General features: G+C 34.1%; 1 protein-coding gene across 8 annotated transcripts; it reads left to right on the forward strand.

Annotated features, from left to right (window-relative positions):
* The first annotated feature begins 348 nt into the window (after positions 1-348).
* Positions 349-16,013, forward strand: LOC134236713 (uncharacterized). 8 transcript variants are annotated; one of them, XM_062718905.1, is made up of 3 exons: positions 9,704-9,862; positions 10,033-10,224; positions 14,449-16,013. In XM_062718905.1, exon 3 carries the CDS (start codon positions 14,453-14,455, stop codon positions 15,767-15,769), a length of 1,317 nt encoding a protein of 438 aa, XP_062574889.1. In that variant the 5' UTR covers positions 9,704-9,862; positions 10,033-10,224; positions 14,449-14,452; the 3' UTR covers positions 15,770-16,013. The 8 variants fall into 8 exon arrangements, with proteins under 8 accessions (XP_062574891.1, XP_062574884.1, XP_062574888.1 ...); XM_062718907.1 differs by lacking the exons at positions 9,704-9,862; positions 10,033-10,224 and adding an exon at positions 349-433; XM_062718900.1 differs by lacking the exons at positions 9,704-9,862; positions 10,033-10,224 and adding an exon at positions 2,819-3,484.
* The last annotated feature ends 3,610 nt before the right edge of the window (positions 16,014-19,623 follow it).

A 19,623-nucleotide genomic window follows, 5' to 3' on the forward strand; every position in this document is an offset into this window, starting at 1 on the left:
ATATATAGAAGCGCAAGCAAACAATTTTAACTCCATATCTATTAATTATTCATTGTGATTTTTTAAAGTTTAGCGATCTATTCTTGAAATTTGATCGAACGTTATTGGACTAAACATTTAAAACAGGCAATAAGAAGAGATAATTGCTAGATAAGTCTTGATTTTTTTGTTTGTTACGGACACCTCGGAAGAGTAATTTTCAAAACAATGATTACTCTGGGTGCATTGTAGTAATTCAAGGTAAAAAAAAAAGCTTTCTAACTTTGACTTTTCAATAGAACGCGTTGCACGGAATGCTCTTATTTAATTGTTTGCATTTCTTTTATTTTAACTGTTTTGTTTAAAGCAATGAGGCTTTTCGTCTCTGAAACTTCTTCAGCCACGTGAAATTGTGGAATATTAATCAGAATGGACATCCTGATAAAAGCAACAGGTAAGGCATACAAAAAATATCTTATGTGCTTCATTGCATTTATTTATTGATGGAAAAATTTATTTCATGTAGAGGGTTTAAAAATGTTCACGTCGTACTCTTGGAGTTGTTCTCCCTGCTTTTCTGATTTTTTTTTTCGTAAGAACAACGTGTAATCTGTCCAAAGACGGGAAAATCTCACATTCTGATGGAATAACACGAACATTTAAAGCTAAATGCCGGATTATTGATATTCAATAAATCAGAAATCCATATTCGGATTTAAGCGTTATTCAATTCAATCATTATCGACCACTTTTACTTCTCCTTCAACAAATATTAAAAGAATCTTTAAAAATACGCTGCATTTCTAACTATGGTTTTCACATTTTTTTTAAATTAAAATAGAAAAAGTTTTGTAACGTTTTTCTAAAAAATTCATAACACCAACTTTTTTTTATTTTTTAGTAAAAAAATCTGTGCATGGGAAAACACTTCATTTACACCCATATAAAATTTCCATTATGAAATAAAATTAATGAACAAGATTTTTTCAAACAAAAAATTGTGAAAAAATACTAGAGTAGTTTTGTGTATAACCTAATTTAAGAAAAAAACAGCGATGATGTTAATTAATAAGACAGCATTTAGGTAGCACAAAAATTAAAAGAAATGATTTTTCTAGCTGCAGGCCATCCAATACATTATTTTTCCAGAGAGCTACAGTGTTGCAACTATGCTTTTCCATGAGGCCTTATGGCTCAACTTTTTCTTTTTCGTATTTCTCGAACAACCGAGTACCTTTTTTCATGTTAATTTTTTTTATTTTATAAAAAGTGATACGCTATTAAGTTATTGAATATAATTTTTTTTCCATCAGACATGTCTTTTCATGACGGAATCATATTATACGTGCACATGCGTAAATTCACATAACTCGATATGCTTTTAAGAGATGTTTTAGTTCAGTGGAAACTCAATCGATGATTCCATTGAATATTGATATGCACATTGTTTGCAGAGCTTGGTTGTACAACTTGGTATTTGTCTAACATTTAAGTTCTTTCATTTGAGATAGAGTTGCATTCATCATATCCTTGAAATCTTTTTCCGATAGATTTATGGTCCATATTTTCTAAGCCGGGATTAGGATGAGGTATAAGTATTTGCTCTAGACCAGGGGGTACAGTATGAGATGTTTACGAGTGATTTTCTCACATTCTACGCATACACTGTCCTTCACCCGATGCCATTTTAAACTGTATTGATGACTGAGATATGATATTTAATTGCATTTGTAAGAATTCATTGGTAAAATGATATAAAGTTTGTATGAAACAAGGGCACCGCAAAGCGGAGCATCCCTTCTCACAGAGCATATCAGCATTGATTCTACATCGATCTTGAAAATATGTTTTGAAAATCTTCAGATTTGTGCTTATCTTAGGTTTTTTTTATCTTGTTATCAAACAATTTCTGGCTTAACTTTAGATTTAGCTTACCTGAGCCAAAGTGAATCAAATCAGTTGATTTGTTGGTCTGTTTTGTCACTGTAATTTTTATAAAATTCTCCATAACCAGTGAGCCAATTTAAACCAAACTTTACACATCTTAACTTATGAGTGCAAATATGAGGGTAAAAATGTTATAAAATGGCATACATGCATTATCATACAATTAAAATCAAATCTAAGTTCTGAGAATTATCTAATATATTAGAAGATGACAATCTAATTTAAATAAGGTAAAGTTGAAATTGCTTAGAATACCACGGTATTTTCACTGGTGGTCGTTTTACAAAGTAATGGAGAAATAAATCAGCAATGAAAAGCTTATATATACCTCTTTGTACTACTTATCTTATAAATCTACAGCTAGTTTTTGGTGTGTCATCTTCTTCACTGCATTTCAATATCCAAATGTATTTTTAAAATAAAAAGTAAGATGTTATCGAAAGGTGGAGTAAATTCAAGATAATCAAACGGCATTTGTTGCTTTCTAAAAATATCGCGTACCTTGTAACGAATGTCTTCATTATTTTACGACTAGAAATTAAATCTAAAACACCCTTTTAAGATTTGAACTGCAAGGTTGGCTGTAAAGCAAATACAGATTTAGTACAGATGGCTATTTCTCTTTTTGGTTTTTAACAATGTTTACATAACTCTTACGCAAATTCAAGATTTTTGAAATAAGGTGGTTCTTTAATATGACAGCTCTTTTCAAGGCCAGCCCTTTACACACATGGAAGTTCATTAACGGTATATTATCTCTAAGGTAATTGCATGGATTTCTTAAGGAAACGCACTCGAAGACACCTCTTTGCATTATAACAAATTATATACGAAACTTTTTAATTTATTTTTTTGTGGCCCATACTGACGATAAGTTGTTAATTACGAAACTGGCAAGGGGGTGGAATGACTCTCCAGCGAGCAATGACGGAACTCTTTAATCTTGATAGTGCTTCTATACTAACTGGCAACACAATCGTAACTGCGCACCCTACCCTGTACTCGATGTGGTAGCGATAGTGCAAAGTGAGAATACGCATGATAATTTATATTGCACCATTTCAAACTGCTGTAAAAGCAACCCTTCGATTGTACCGTCTCATTTAGGGATTGTCAAAAACATTGAAATTTATTTCCAGAGAATCGACACTATAGGGAGACTTATCAAACAGTGGAGAAAAAGGGTTTTAAAATCTGTCTGTGTCAATTCAAGTCTGCTTTTTAACTAGGATTACTCAATTGCACGAGAGAGGATTCAGTTTTTAATATGTAGGCTTAAAACGAAGTCTAAACGGATTTTTTCTGATCATTTATGAAAAGATAAGACAATCAATGGCAGATTCTCCGCTCGCTGATTTGCGGCACGACCTGGTCAATGCCACGAACGTTAGTCAGTCGTCTGCGTTGAGCGCATCACACGGATCAAATAAGCTGTATCCGGAATAATGATTTGGTAATTAGCAAAGTATACAAGCATGAAGGAACGGAACTTGTTTATGTGCTCCTTTCAAGAATTGTCACTTCCGGATATCACTCCAACAAGAGGACCGGAAGCGAGGTAATGTTACTATCAATCGCCTTGTTCGTATTTAGGCTGTCATTAATTTTGCAAAATTCCTAAATTTTAAATTTATGTGGATTTTTTGAAAGATTGGTACTCTGTAAAATCACACCTGTGAAACTGCCTTGTTCATATTATACATGTACCAACATTTAATTGTCAAGACAATAATATTTCTTTTTTTTTCTGAAATAGTTCCATTAATTTAAATATATTTAATATCTATATTTTTCAACTATTTTTCAATTAGGATTAAAAATAGCTTTAATGTTCCTCTGCGCTTCATAAGACAAAGAGATTGTGTATAGAATTGTTAATCAAAACATAACAACTTTAGAAAGAAAACTTTGAACGCGATGATATGCAAAATTCTATTTTAACGACAATAACCTCATTTTGAATGTGATAACTACTTTGAAATTACTCCATTTTTTGAAGCAATTTTATTCATTAGCAAAATCGATGAATTGATTTTGATTTTGAAATTCTCATTATAAGTGCAATGTTACTTTATACCCTGAAAATATCGCCAATATAATTGTGATTTTTACGTGATACTTCGTTCTATTGTAATTGTTAAATGCAGCTTGCATTCTGCATTTAAATACATGTATAATGGATTAATGGTTTAACTACGTGTTTTTTCTCAAAATATGACATTATAATGGATTTAAGATTTAAAATTATTGAACAAAAAAGAATTGAAGGTTGATATAAATTGTATTCGTTATGAATTCATATCCAAACTTTAACATTCCCGTATTTATTGACTTATTTCTTCAATCTCAGCACAACCTATAATTATTTTGATATTGCCGCGATTGAAAAGGGGCCATTTACTTGAATGCTAATATGTATATAATTTTACAGCTGTTTTAAAACACAAAAAAAGGTTTTTACCCGGACATTTATCATTTAAAGTGGTGAATGTGACTCAATCATCCGATTAAATTGACACGATTTACATTTCTTTTCCTCAATGTAAATATGAAAAACATGATTCAGATATGTAGAATATGATTTATCATTTTCTTTATCATAAAGGTGAAAACCTTTTCACATAACGTTCGCATTTTTCTTTGACATGCTAGTTTTTATCGGAATTTTGCACTTTTAATTCTCTACTTTATTGGACCAACACCAGAATTCTTTAGACTCGTCCTTTACCATTCATTTATTTGACATTTTTGTTCCTATTGCCTAAAGAAATTCAAACAAGAAAACGCCTTTTTACCAAACTATTTCTTTACTATTCCTAGTTTTGTGATATCGATGCACTGTACACAGGTTATTCTGATTCCGCGTTATGCAACTCTTAATTGCATGATGAATGCTTAGGTTTGTTCACTAACGATTTTTCAGAAATCGGTAAACATTTTTTTCGATGTTATCTCTGGAATCATTTGAATTGAGGTTTATAGACAGTAGATGTAGAGTACTTTACGAGCTGGGCTTCATGAATCCTGAGATTTCTAATATATTTTTTTAAAGGATCAAATCTTGGTTCTTATGGCTTTGAGTAATTAATCTAAACAGCACATACTTCTTTGGTTTTATTGAAAATGCCGTGATTATAATCATTCATCTTCGCAAGCCAAGGGTTTTCGGTCCGTAACACTCCCACGGACCGAAAACCTTTGGCTTGCGAAGATGATAATCATTGAATTTCTGAACTTTCTTTGCTGTCTTTGATTTATAATCTTTTTTGCAACCTTTATGTAGTAGAAAATGTATACGTCACAGTTGGAATGACGTCATTTCTTCCATTAGTGCATCTTTTTGTCAAGAGGAAATGTATGTAAGTTTCTTTAAAACTAAAAATCATTTGCCATTTTTTAAGTTCTATAGTGTTGACTTGTAGAAAACCTCCCTCCGCGACCCCACACGGCGGACAACTGTCTGGAAGTTGTCGGTAAAAGGTAACATAGCTATGGTGAAGGTTTCTAAGAAGTACCTGAAATAGGTCATGTCGTAGAAATTTTGACCCAGCACTGTTTATATAGCTTCATCTGTCCACATCATCAGTTGGATTGATTTTTTTAATGAAGGAGGTAAAGCTTTTTCATTTGGTTGTTTAATTTTTCGACTTCAGCGTTTGGGTATCAGGTTTAGAACTAAGGTTGAGTTTTTTATTTTATTTTTCGGATCACGAGTGTTGTATTTTCTTCTAGATATTGGAATGCATTGATATTTTACAGTAAAATGCAATTTGATTCCAGTTTCTTGATATCTAAAACTTCAATTTTCTTATACGTTTGGGAAATAATAAATGGATCTAGAAATCGGAAATTAATCATATGGAAAGTTCTACGACAGGGGCTATATATTTTATGCAGCAATATTTTTAATATTTGTAGATCTGGACTAGAAAAATCCTTATACATTATCAAAACGTTTTATAAAACTGTTTGAAACAAAAAGGTATGTGGAAACCTTTCGACAACCTGTGTCCATAACGAGCTATATTGTATAAGGTCATACGTGTTAGTGAACACTTCTGGAATTGTTTTTTGCGAATATTGCAGTTAGTTTACTTCAATAGGATAAAGACACAAACAAATGCAAATCATGTTGCAGATAATGAAGAGAGGAAGTGCCAGTTCGTGAGGCAGATTATCTGATTTCATTTGTCTTTAATGGTGTTTTGTGCATCAATCCACTGTATTTACGTTGCTTTTGATATTTTTGTTTCTTGTTTTCTTCGGTGTTTTCAATGAAAGACCCCCGCATTTGAAATAATACCACAATTTTTAAGTTGTAAATCAGTTTTCAATACAAAACGCCATTCATATTTTTGACAACAAGCAGACTTGTAATTTCTTTTATGTTCATTTTGACATTGTATTGATCATAACTCTTAAAGGATTTAAAGTTATGCACGCAGAGAAGTTGTTTAGACCCACATTATGATTAAAATCCGAAGCCATGTTCCCGATGCTGGTCATTTGTCTCTGCTTTTGGCATTTTAATAAAGTTCAGTCTCAAGTTTTTAATGAACATATATCTCTTTAGACCTTTCATCAATTCCAATATTTGCTTTTTAAATACCCATTTCACAAAGATTTTATAGGAAACGAGGAAGATGTGTTTAGAAACCATGTAATATTAGAACCAGGAGAGAACATATTTTACTTTCGTAAAAATCATCAGAATAAAAAATGAGTATTTTGATAAGCCTATTCAAAATTTATTTGATATCAATTGAACCGGAGAGGAATTCTTTAGTAATTAGACAGAGGAAGGGTAATAAATGCCGATATCCTTTAATACGCTGACGATGGGGAGGTGATATAGAATGTCGGGTCTGGAGGTCTGGTATTGTCAGGAGTCAGAGCCAGTCAAAAGACGAACTCAGGCAGGGAGTTTCTGATTACCAGCGCTGTGTACCGGATGTAAGTTTACTGAAAAAGCCGTAATCCAACGCGCCCTGGATCACTTCATCGAACCATTGGACCCTATACCTACAAAGAATCACCATTACTGCATGTGTGTGTAAAGAAGCCGTAATTACCTCGTTTGGACCAACTTTCTACATTTTCATTGTGCTTTTATATCCTCGACTTTCATACTAATCCATAGTTATATTTACAGACATTTTAGCTGTTTGACTAAACATTTTGAGACTTTGACACTTTACTATTGGAATTTGTTCCTTGTTTGGCAATGCTGTGTGAAGACATGATAAAAAGAAAAGAAAACAATTCCGGAGTGGGGATTGTGGACAATAAGCGACGAACGGGAATTACGTATAACAATAGAAATAACCTGCCATATGTGTGTTTATATTTACCCAAAAGTTTAAATACAGCAGCAGTATTACTGAAGTTTATTGACAATTCTATCAATGTTTGACGACCTATTGTTCTTTAGATTGGGTCATTGTGATATTTTCAAAATTGTTCTTCATACTTGTTTTGCATCCTTTTCCTGTGCTTAAAGTGAAGATGCCGTTGGCATTTGCAGCTAAATTTGTTTAAACGTTCCTATGATTAAGATGTATCTGGCAAGTTGCGGTCAACAAATTCGCCAGGTGGACGTTAACGATAATAGGAACCTGAAGATGGTCAGTGGCTATGACCTTCTGGACAAACTCTCCCGCCGAAGGATGTATGCCCGCTCCAATGTCCGCGAGAAGTCCTCCCTGTCAGACCACTATGACCAGCAGAATTTCGTCATCAGCCTTGATGACGTAGGAATTGAAGTTGAGGGTCTTGGGTAGGTGTTGCATCAGTGTCTTCTACTTTCAAAAGTGTCAATCTCTCTCTCTCTCTCTCTCTCTCTCTCTCTCATTGCACCCAACTGACAATATCGGATCCCATTTCAATAAGATAGAGAAAGCATTTCGTAAATTACATTACCTGCAATGAAAATCATTAAGTTTTGCAATATCAAAATCTGAAGAAAAAAAATGATTTGAAAAATAATTTGATTGAAAAGGATGATAATAGATAATACTACTCAGTACTTTAAAGATTCAACAGGCATGCATAACTTCTGGTTAAAGATGTCCAGATGCATAAAAACTCGAATAGATTTCTAATTTTGACCTCATACGGTTTCTGTGCGTGGATTAAACAAATTACTTGTGGACATGTTACACAATGTACATGTACGTAAGATTGACATTTGGATAAGGTGGATATTATCCGTAATGGTAATGAAACATTAATATTACATCAAGACAACGAACATTTATAATAATCAAGCATGCATTCCCTGTTGACCGGGTTACATCCGGCTTTTGCTTCTTATAATGATCGGGTAAGCGCAAAGATCCAAAGACAATTCAGTGTGAAATACTAGTTTATTACCAAACATTCTGATAAAAGTGAGTATGCATTTGACTTAAAGATATATTCTTTATTTTTAAAAACGCATGAATTAATCGGACCCTTTAGAAGATATTAATAAATGAGAAATTATTTGACTGTTTGTACATAATCTCAGAAGTTTCAGAAAAATATTTATAGTGGTCTTTTTCAACAGAAACATCAACTCTGAAGAATTTTTCCGATAAAGTCGTCGAATATTTTTCCATCCAAGAAAGGAACATCTGTTGGTTCAAGGCGTATTGAAAATTTATCAATTTGAATAATTTATAATCATGTTAAATGCATTTGTTTTCTCACTGAATAACAAATTCTTTGAGAGACAGCAGGTTGCCAGTAATTATATGTTTGATATACAAGGTCACGGAACTTCTTTATTCTCCTGCCTAATTCTTATCGACTCGATCATTCCGGGTCATTGCTAGACATCTGTCTTACCCGCCCGGAATTACCATTCTGCTAGTCTTAACATTGTTCACGGGGGTTTTTAATTTCGAATCAGTTTTCTCAAATTTGGCAGAGATAAGGCTTGTAGAGGATTAAGGTAGTAATGGTAGGTTAGACATTCCTTGATACTTCAAATGTTAAATAAAAATTAATGTCAAAATAATCATTTAAGTGAAGAGATAAATTAAGATGATAATAGTTTTTTGCCGATTAACCGATATTCTGTTGGCGTTTATTAAAAAAAAGGATATGAAGTGTTTGCATTTGATGACCATTGCATGAAAATGCTTATGTCATTCAGAATCATAAGTGTTGGCAAACTATGGTCAACATTGCTTCTTTACTGTCAATTCAGAACTGCTTAGATAGAAAGACAAGAAATGAAGGCTATTACATTTTTGGTCTCTCTTTAGGAATTATACAAAGCTGAAAGCTCTGAGCTTTCAGCTTTGTATAATTCCTCAAGAGAGACTATATAATGTAATCAGCGCATTCGCTTCTCACATCATCATGAGTTTTAAACTGTAAGATTGACATCTCAAAGAAATCAAATTCTTTTGCAACTTTTGAAAAATGATCTGGTCTACTCATCATTAAGAAGGTATTTCACAACATTGTTGAAGTATATAGACCGTTAGACAAATTCTCGCCGCATTCATTTGAATTTCAACATGAGATGAACATTTTAGGTCATTTTTTTTTAACCAAAAGATGTGAATCGTGGTTATGTTCATTTCATGTATGGCACTTTTTCTCTCCAGAAACAAGTTTATCAGACATTCTGGAAACGTTTTGTTCCTGTATAAAAGACATTAACTGCTCCTTCTAGCATTTATTTTTTATAACTATGCATCTTGTGAAGAAATTATTCTGCATGCCCTTTAGCAACGTGTAGGAACATATAGAACATATAGGAAAGAATATCCATTTAATGGCACATTGTTGAGAATAAATGCCGTATTTTCAATTGCTGTACATTAACTATATTGAATGCAGTTCCGTAAAAAGTTTAAATTGATGTAAATTGAAATGCATGAAGAGATTTATTTCGTCTTTGTCGGGAAGATAAGTGAAAATTATGACACCACTTGAGATCTAGGTAAATACAAGAAGTTAATTTGTGTAACATTATAGAATTCGTCCACTAGGGCGGTTATCTCAGATCGATAAGTCGTGTTTGAACTTCAATTTGAATGTTTGTGGCTGAGATGCTATCATTTAGAATTTGAAGAGGTTCGTAATCTTCGTTATATTATTTGCTTTTCACAGATCGATATTAGGGGATGAATCTGGACAGGTGTGGGATAAGTTCCCCTGCTGTTCTTTGTATAAGTGGTCTATTGCTAGAACATCTTTGAGGTAGATATCAGAAAGTTTTCACGGTGGGGCACCACGGAGTCAAGGGTTGTTTTTTGTGGAAATATTTTGGTAGTGTTGTTTTCAGCTGGAAATATCTATCAGGTAAGAATAAGGTAACTGAATAAAAAAATCTAATTGCAAGGTGTTCGATGTATGTATATTTTAATTTAAAGATTTGACGATAAGTAATTTATAATTTGATAAATAATTATACATAATTTTTAAAGAGAATATATATGCTGGTAAATAAATATCTACCGGTATATCAAGCGACAAACTTAAATGACGAAAAAGAGTAAGCTAAACTTTTTTTCTCTAAGTCCTGAGATTAAAGAGACATTTGAAGAAGGTGTTTATGCATACTTTTGCATCTACACAGGTACAAATTTTTTGAGGCTAAATTGTGTTTTTCATTTTAAGGTGAATATGGTTGTAAGTTTTTGAATACTCAGCAGCAGATGTATTTCTAATTTTCTATAGTTGTAGGTTTTTTTGAATGGTTTTGTAATGCTCTTTATCCATTCATAAGTAAATTAGAAAATTTTGTAAATTAAATGTCAGAAGAGTAATTGTGATCCATTTTTAACTCTTTTACATTTTAACTGTTAAAGATTTTAATTCAATCAACTTACTGAATCGAGGAAAAAAATGCTCCTGGTGCATACTTTCAATGTATCCCATTCAGTGATTTATTCTGTCATTTACTCCTCAGTTTATTAAAAGCCCGCTTAATTTACATTTTTCACATATTGATAGATTCTTTGATCGTCAAATACAGAAAATGATTTCATTTAAGATTGATATCTTTATTGACCCATTGCATAATATTTGGCATCAAATTACATTTTTATTAAAGATAGCATTGAATTTGTCTTAATCTTTTTTAAAACACTAGACACTTCAAGTTAAACCAGTGGGACTAAATTGTCGTGTATGAATTACAACATAAGGATTACCAGATACGCCTTTTATATCTCTGTCTCTCTCTATTTGATGTTTCTTGGATTCCAGTTAAGAGAAACAGTCAGCCCAGCCTTCTCTAGGTGAGGTCCCGTATCGTTAGGTCTAAGGACTGAATTTCTGAAGACGTACCAGTATCCATGTTGTGAGTTCTATAACACTATAGAACAAGGTCTGACCCGCGCTTGTCATCTCGTCTGTGGGGATTACAACCAAATGAAAATCTTTCTCGGCAATTTCTTGTAATTTCGCGGAATGATATTTAATTTATGATATATTAATGGTTTGTAATTGTGGGATAATATCGCTTTTATGGATTCCAGCAGATCCTCTGTTTACTGTGAGGACAGTGACAAGGCTTAGGGTCCATTGAAGCTGTCTTATCCCACCGATGATTCCTTTTCCTCTGACACTCAGATCTAATCACGATATCAGTAGTTTAAATAACAGCAAAAATATTTATCAAATACACAAAGTCCTTTAAATTTTTCTTCTTCGCACTTCAGAGTTGTTTTGACATATGATTTAATACCTTTGTGAATGTTGTCCCCTCCAGAACGGAGCACGCGATAATCATAGCTGGTTTTTGTTAGGCCTTCTGTATCTCTATTTAGTCTATTTAACCCGGTCTCTCTCTAAATAAGTGGGGACTTTTGATTTTATTTGTTATGAGTCTCTCTCTGTCGTGTGGAGGGTCTTTATAAGGAAAAACCAACATGTCAGAGGAACGCAAGCTGTTGAATTTGTTCCCTGTATCTTTGTCTTTGGAAGATAAACAGTTACTTGTGCGGTAGGTATTGATGCTTATAATTAAAAAAGTTTAAAGTGGCTCAATATTCTTAAAATGATGCTCATTTAAAGTCTAAGTCGAGGGAATTGAGGTACCAAGCTTTGAAAGTGCGTGCATTAAAATGTTTGTCTAAAATTAGAAGATTTTGCCTTGAATATACAATGGTAATTATGATGAAAATGAATATTAGTATCCGTAAATCTAATCATTTTTTTTACTAACTTGCATGAAAACGTTCTTCAAACGTTTAATAAACAATCAGAGTAACAACGTGTATCGTAACTTTAAAAGGATACGTGGACAATATATGGTTTCTTTTTCATCTATATTTTGGATCCCACCTTACATTTGCATGACATTTCTTAAATGCCAAATCTAACGTGATAATTTCTTCTATAGTCTTTCTTAGTCTCTTTGTAGAAAGAAGACTTAAATTGCAGTTGGCGTCAACCTAGAATTTTTAGTTCTACCTCTAATTTGTACATGAAAAACTTGGTCACAAGAAGAACGGTAATCAAAGAGACCCTATTATGGATTCCAAGAAATGTCAAGATAAACTTCACCTACTTCCGGAATGTCGCGCGCATTTTGCTTAAATCGTGAGCAAGTTTATTATACATGCAAGGTTCTGTTTCAGATAAGGGGTTGAACTTCCTGCAAAGTTGTCGATTTGTCTGCAGGGGATAGGTGGTCGAGTTTCCTAATTGAAATCTTGCTCGAATAACAAAATTTCTATGTGGTGACATTCGATTGTGTTTTGATGCAGTTTTGTTGATATTTGTATCGTTAGTTCTCTTTGTGAGCAAACTTCCGGTGCAGAATTATTAGATTCCATTTTTCAAGACAAAAGGACAAGTAACAATCAACAAAAATGGTTTCATTTTCGATCAATAGAGCATAAAAGTGACTGATTGAAAATACAACATTGTGAAGAAATTTCATAACAGTCAGTAGCGATAAAAATCTGTGTGTGCTTAGAGCATCGATTTTCCTTTATTACATTTATTACCTTCATAGGATTGAATTGCTATTTTGTAGGCACTAATGGAGCAAATATAATCAAAGTTTACTTGTAAATCACCACTGAAGACTTGTCACTAAATAAAACAGATGTATAGAACGAAATGAGAAATTTTGCAGATTAGAAAACTTAAATTAACTTCTCATAAACACATTATTGCTACTTCTTTAGAAATCTTGGTTAGCAAATGGTGGGATCAACCAATGTGCCGTAAACGCTTCAAGAACATTAATACCCCATGACTGTTCGGGTTGAAGAAACCAGGCGAATCTTTTCTTCCTTTCTTCTTCGCATTCTTTATGTATTTCAGTGAAATCAGTTTTATTAAGAAGTCGTGCATTTGTCTCTTAGGAACCGTGAAGACTTGGGGTATTTTGTTCGCCTTGTGACAAAAATCGTATTAGAACAGCTCAAAGAATCTGAAAACACGACGCAACGAAAGGGAGACTTCGTATTTGCCTCTGTATTTTCTTTTTCAAAGAAGGATGGTTTTGAAAAGATGCCCAGTGTCGCAGTGCGCACCTGCCACGGATTCTTTTATGTGGGTATTAGCTCCCCTTGATGGCCGTCCATTTCCTGTCTAGGAAACCCCTGCCGAGCATGTGTAATTAAGTGGCAATTAAAAAGAAAAGATTGGAGTGTACCGAGAGAAAAACCTTTTAACCTTTCTTACAAGACAAACATTAAACACTTCATTTCAAATATCTGTTATTGATCTATTCGTATATGAATATTCTTGCATTTTCTTTTGGTTGTTGTCTGAATATTTAAACACAAGTGTTGTCGGAGAAAACTCCTTTTAGATTTATGTGACGTCTCCGCGAGCTCTCGGGATTAACAGTTCCTTCGTCGTCAGTGATTTTTTGAAGTTTATTTCCATTTGGCTCTACATTTTGATGAAAAAGTTTGGAGAAATATAACGTATTTGACAATTGTTCTGTAAAAATGAGACAAAAAGGGTGTTTTCGATATTCCTCGGAATCGGATTTTCATTTACCTAGGTTGGTTTGTTCAGTAATATTTTTTTTCCTAGACAAACTTCAGTTCTAAGCTTTTATTCTGGACTTTATTATGCCAATTGCGTTAAGCAGATCGATTCTAGACTTTCATTTCTTTCCTTGTACACAATGTTTTTTTCTTTGTTTGTCAGATAAGAATTTCTGTAAGTGTGTTTGTAAGATAAAATTCGTCATAGAGCAACTATACATGTATATAGGTTTGTAGATTCATTTTTTAAAGCTTTTAAAGGTGGAATACGGAAAGAAAATAATTTTATTTCTTGTAAATGTTAAATTCTACGTCGTCTTGCGTGAAATCATCATGGTTGGAAAAATCCATTAATAGCTCTGAAGTTAGTAACTTTTATTTTTTCTTTTAAATGGAACTCTCAAAGATTACTTTCTCATTTTTATTCATTTTATTTTTTTTAAAAAATTCAAAACACAAACATTTTAAAGAAACAAACAAAAGGTCTTTGACTCCAGCGAAGGTTCCTCCTTTTACGCCCTATATACTGTAAAATTATCTGTCATGGCAGGTTTTTTTGTCGTTGTAGACTGATGGAGAGGACAAGCATAGACCACCGACGCTCTCGGACAGTGCCCTGGTTCGAGGACAATAGATCCTCCTATCAGCACCACGCCGAGTACCTTAAAAAGCTATCCACTCTGCGAGATGAACTTATTCTTCAGGAGCAGTCACACCTTGCCAATGCACTCGACAGATTACGCATGCGCCAATACAGCAGAGATAACGCGCTTGCGCGGAATAGATCAAAGGATTTTCCTCCAGACTCAAGGCGATCTTTAGTGACTACCATCGAACAATTCCAGAAAATGAGACCAAAGAGGTCTCCACCACATATATCCCCATTAGAGGGAAAACAGATTCTAGAACCACAGACTTATAAACCCTCCAAAAGTCCGCAGTTATCGGAGAAAGGTGCGTCTCAACGGTTAATGGACGACAGTGTTCGGGCAAACCTACAGAGGATACCACCAACAACCGTGCAACCGACATCTAGCATCCCGAATATAGGACGTAAATCCATCGCTAAAAGCAAGGAACTGGTATTAGATGGTTCTCCAATCCACAGGCGTGGTACGTTACCGTCGCGAGATGAGAGAGACCCATTGGAAATAAACCCGTTCAAAGCTGTGTACAAGGGTAATAATGGAACGCGTTTAAAGCGTCTAGTGCGACCAGATTCCGACGAACTTGATTTGCGAGCTCAAGCTATAAGGTTTGAAGCATTAAGTGATAAAGATAGGATAAATATGGACAAACTGAGAGAATATTACTGCATTTACTATCTACCAACAAACACACCAACGAACGTGTCAGATGACGAAGATTCAATGGAAATACCGGAAGAAAGAGTTGTGCAGGAATCGGCGGGATTTCAGCATGATAAAAAGAAACGTTTGACTCTGCTAGAGGGTAGAGGAAAAGGTGTACATCCCGCTGATCGTGTTATTAATTCTCCAAGGAAATCTCGAGAGGAACAAAATAACAACGGAATCACAGACAGATTGTTTCTAAATGGCCAGGGAATTCGAGACCAGGATGTGACAGTACCGGCGGAAAGTCAACCGCTGGAGGAAAGCCCGTCGTTCTCCATATACGGTGATCAAAATTGTGCAGTTCCTGCCCGGAAGCAAATCATTGTGGACATGCCTTCTATTGTATTCAATAACGCATCACCAGAAAATGAGAATTCTGACGTCTTGGAACGGAAGCGGCGTTCAGTGTTACAAAAGACGTTCAAGCAGAATGAGATCCGACAACGGGAACTACGTAATCTGTTCGATGACGTCAGAGAATTGAACAAACGTAGTGACGAACTGACAGAGTCAATAAAGTCCTCTTCAGATTAAAATAGTGCTTTCGCAAAAGTAGTATTACCATTCTTTTCAGAGACATTTTTCGTAATTTATTACATGCAGTAGCTCATCGGTGCCATGTCACTAGTTGCCATGTCATTGCATGCCAATTGTTGTTCATCTAGTCATTCACAAGAATCTATTCTATACACTTTTGTTTACATCAGTGCACATTGCTTAAAATTCTTTTGTTTAAAATATTTATGAAAGAAATGAATAAAATAAATTTCAAAGCTTTAAAAAGATGTGTTTTTGAAACACTGATGCCTCCATTTAGCAGATTTGGTGAAAGTCAAAGTTGCCAAATGCAAGGTCAAGACATAAAACATGTTGTTACCTAAGGAAAGGACTTGTCTGAATAATTATACCTGTAAAATATGAAAGCCTAAGCACCAATCAATAAAACAAAAATGACCAACATCAAACTTTTTTTAAAATTTGAGTCAAGGTCATGGTCAAAGTTACCAAAATAATGGTACCCAGAGGAAGGTCTTCTCGTTAGAGACGTATGTGTGAAACATTAAAGTCCAAACACCCACTGTTTAAAAGTTATGGCCAAGGTTAAGTTTTTCAAAAATAGGTCAAACTACAATGTCAAGGTCAAACATTATTGTTATCCAAACGAATGTCTTGTACTAACTGTTCAAAAGTTGTGGCCAAGGTTAAAGTTTTATTTTAAAGTTGGTCAAACTAATAAATTGTAAAAAATACTAGTACTAGTATATATAAATTCTTAGAAAAGTCTTCTCATATACAGTTTAAATACTAGTCCATAGATGAAGTACGAAAGCCATTTCCCAACTGTTCGTAGGTTATGACCAAGGATAAAGTTTGAAATTTTTTTGGCAAAAGTGGGTGAAACTCCAAGATCAAGGTCAAAAAACAAATACATGTATGTTAGAACCCAAAGGAAGGCCTTGTCACAAGGAATTATGAAAGTCTTAGCTCCAACCAATCAAAAGTTGTGAGTAAGGTTTAAAGTCTTTTGTGGACAAACAGACAGCTAGACAAACGGACGGACAGGGCAAAACTATAAACGAGTACTCCCGATTCTTCGATTTTCAGCATAACAAGATGTGTTTGTGAAACACTGATGCCCCGGTATGGTAACATAGCGAAGATTAAACTTTTCTGATATGCAAATTTAATATATTGTTTTTCAAAGTAGAGTATTCTCAATGGAAATACAATTGGGAAATATGAAAGTAGGCCAAGGTTAAAGTTTTTCATAAATACGAAAATCTCCAAGGTCAAAGCAATTTGTATCCAATGACAGGTCTTGCCACAAAGAATACATACTAGTATGTGAAGTATGGAAGCCCCAGTCCTAACCCTTCAAACGTTATGGCCAAGGTTACCGATTTTAAAAAGTAGGTCTAACTCCAAGGTTAAGGGATCATAATTCTTGATATCAAATGAAATGTCTTGTCACAAGGATTACATATGTGAAGTATGATATCACTAGCCCTTGGAGTTCAAAAGTTATGGCCAAGGTTAAATTTTTTTCATAAGTCGGAAATCTCCAAGGTCGAAGTCAAAAGGTCAAGGTAATTGGTATCTAATGAAAGGTCTTGCCACAAAAAAATACATCTGTGAAGTATGGAAGCCCTAGCCCTAACCCTTCAAAAGTTATGGTCAAGGTTACCGATTTTGAAAAGTACTTCAAACTTTAAGGTCAAGGTCAAAGGGTCAAATTTGGTGGTACCCAAAGAAAGGTCTTGTCTCAAGGATGAAATATGGAAAGAATCAAAGCACTAGCCATAACCCTTTTAAAGTTATAGTCAAGGTTTGCTTTTTAAAAGTACGTCAAACTCCAAGGTCAAGGTCAAAGGGTAAAAGTTCTTGGTATCCAATGAAGGGTCTTCTCACAAGGATTACATATGAAAGTCGTATCCCTTATCGTTCAAAAGTTAAGGCCAAGGTTAAAGTTTTTTCACAAGGACGGAAATCTCCAAGGTCAAGGTCAAAAGTTCATGATTGTTGGTATGTAATAAAAGTTCTTGCCACAAAAAATAAATATTTGAAGTATAAATGTCCTGGTATCTACTGTTCAAAAGATATGGCCAAAGTAAAAGTTTGGAATTTTTGTGTAAAAGTGGGTCAAACTCCAAGGTCAAGGTCAAATTTGGTGGTACCCAAAGAAAGGTCTTATCACAAGGAATACACATGTGAAATATGAAAGTCATAGCTCCACTAAATTAAAAGTTATGAGCAAGGTTGAAGTTTTTGCGGACAAACAGAGGGACAGACATACAGACAGAGAGACAGCTAGACAGACGGACGGACACGACAAAAACTATATGCATACAAACAAAAAAAATTGTGTTTGGACGAATGAATTTATCTCACTAGAGCATTTGCAGGGCAGTAGCAGTCCATATAACATTGATACTTTCTCAGAAGGAAATTAGTATTTGATATATTTAACATTATATAACCATTACTTTTTCTAAACTTACTTTAAAGGGAAATAAACATCTACAAAATCTACATCTTTTAATTATTAATGAGCTCAATAGACTACTAGCACCAATTGCGATATGGGACCAGAGCAAACATGGACATCAAAATACATGTACGTCAGAGATGGGATCAGGTGTCGTGGAGGAGTAGGCATCCCCCGTGGACCAAGGCTCGTAGTATTTAAAGGGGTTGCAACCACTTAAGAAACAACAACTAACATGCAAAAACTTTCATCAACTAAATCAAATTCTAAAAGAGCTAAATTGTCCAAACTCGAATATCCAGTTGGAGGGGATATTCCAACGTTTTTTACTCGAAATTTTTACTCAGAAATTACCACTAACTAAATTTCACTATACTGCAACCAAGTGTGGTAGAACAGTCTTTCAATAAACATTTTCAAGAACATAAATTAATGTTAGGGCATTCATGTAGCATCGTTTTTGAAAGTGGCGGGGGGGGGGGCAGCCAGAGAAATTTTTGTTTACTTACCTTAAAAAAAGTTGACAAGCAAAAAAAAAAAATTGCCCAAGGTCAAAAATCCTATTTCTTTGGAGGGGGGGGGGGGGGGGGGGGGGTAGAGGCCAACTTTTTTCAGGTACCGACTTCTTTCAATACCAATTTTTGGCATACAATACTACGTTTCCTTCATATCACTTTACCGTGGTAAAAACTTGGGGGGGGGCAACCTTTCAATGAACATTTTCAATGGTAAAAGTAATGTTTGGAAAAAAAGTCCCCCCTGTTGCTACGTGCCTGTGCCCTGTAGGGAAAATGTGCTCTTTGACATAATCGGACAAACGGAGACTATTTGATGTGTTGCATTTCAAGTATAATGGTTAAATCAAAATGACAGGGGGTCCAAGAAAACGTCCTCAAAAGTAAAATCCGCGAAGATAATTCAGTGTAAAAAAAATCGCCTTACAATTTGTATGGGAAACGGCGATCGACATTCATCTTTATAATTAAAGATTGTATTTTTAAAAAAAGTCATTGTATCGACGAAAAAATTTGCAAAAAATATTAATGCTTTTAACGAGATTGTTGATATCCTTTTATCATCAACTTATTTGACATTAGCTTGTAAACCTCGTTTTAGATATTGTTTGTACATAGTACATGCTCTTGCGTATCGATTCAATTGAAAGACGTAAATCCAATATGCAGGTGATATTGTAGATCTATAATGCTACATAAATAAGGGAAGTTTCCGATAGAAATGTTGAGGTCGTCAAGTTTATCATCAAGTTTTTTGTTAGTTTGCCATCCATTTTTTTTAATATCCTAACTGTGTCAGACTATTTGATGTGTTGCATTTCAAATATAATGGTTAAATCAAAATAACATGAATTGAAATGATTATTATCATATGAATAAAATTATTT

Source organism: Saccostrea cucullata, unplaced genomic scaffold (genome assembly GCF_032062105.1).
Source record: "Saccostrea cucullata isolate Sc308-1 unplaced genomic scaffold, CSIRO_AGI_Scuc_v1 ctg122, whole genome shotgun sequence".
NCBI classification, from domain to species: Eukaryota; Metazoa; Mollusca; class Bivalvia; order Ostreida; family Ostreidae; genus Saccostrea; species Saccostrea cuccullata.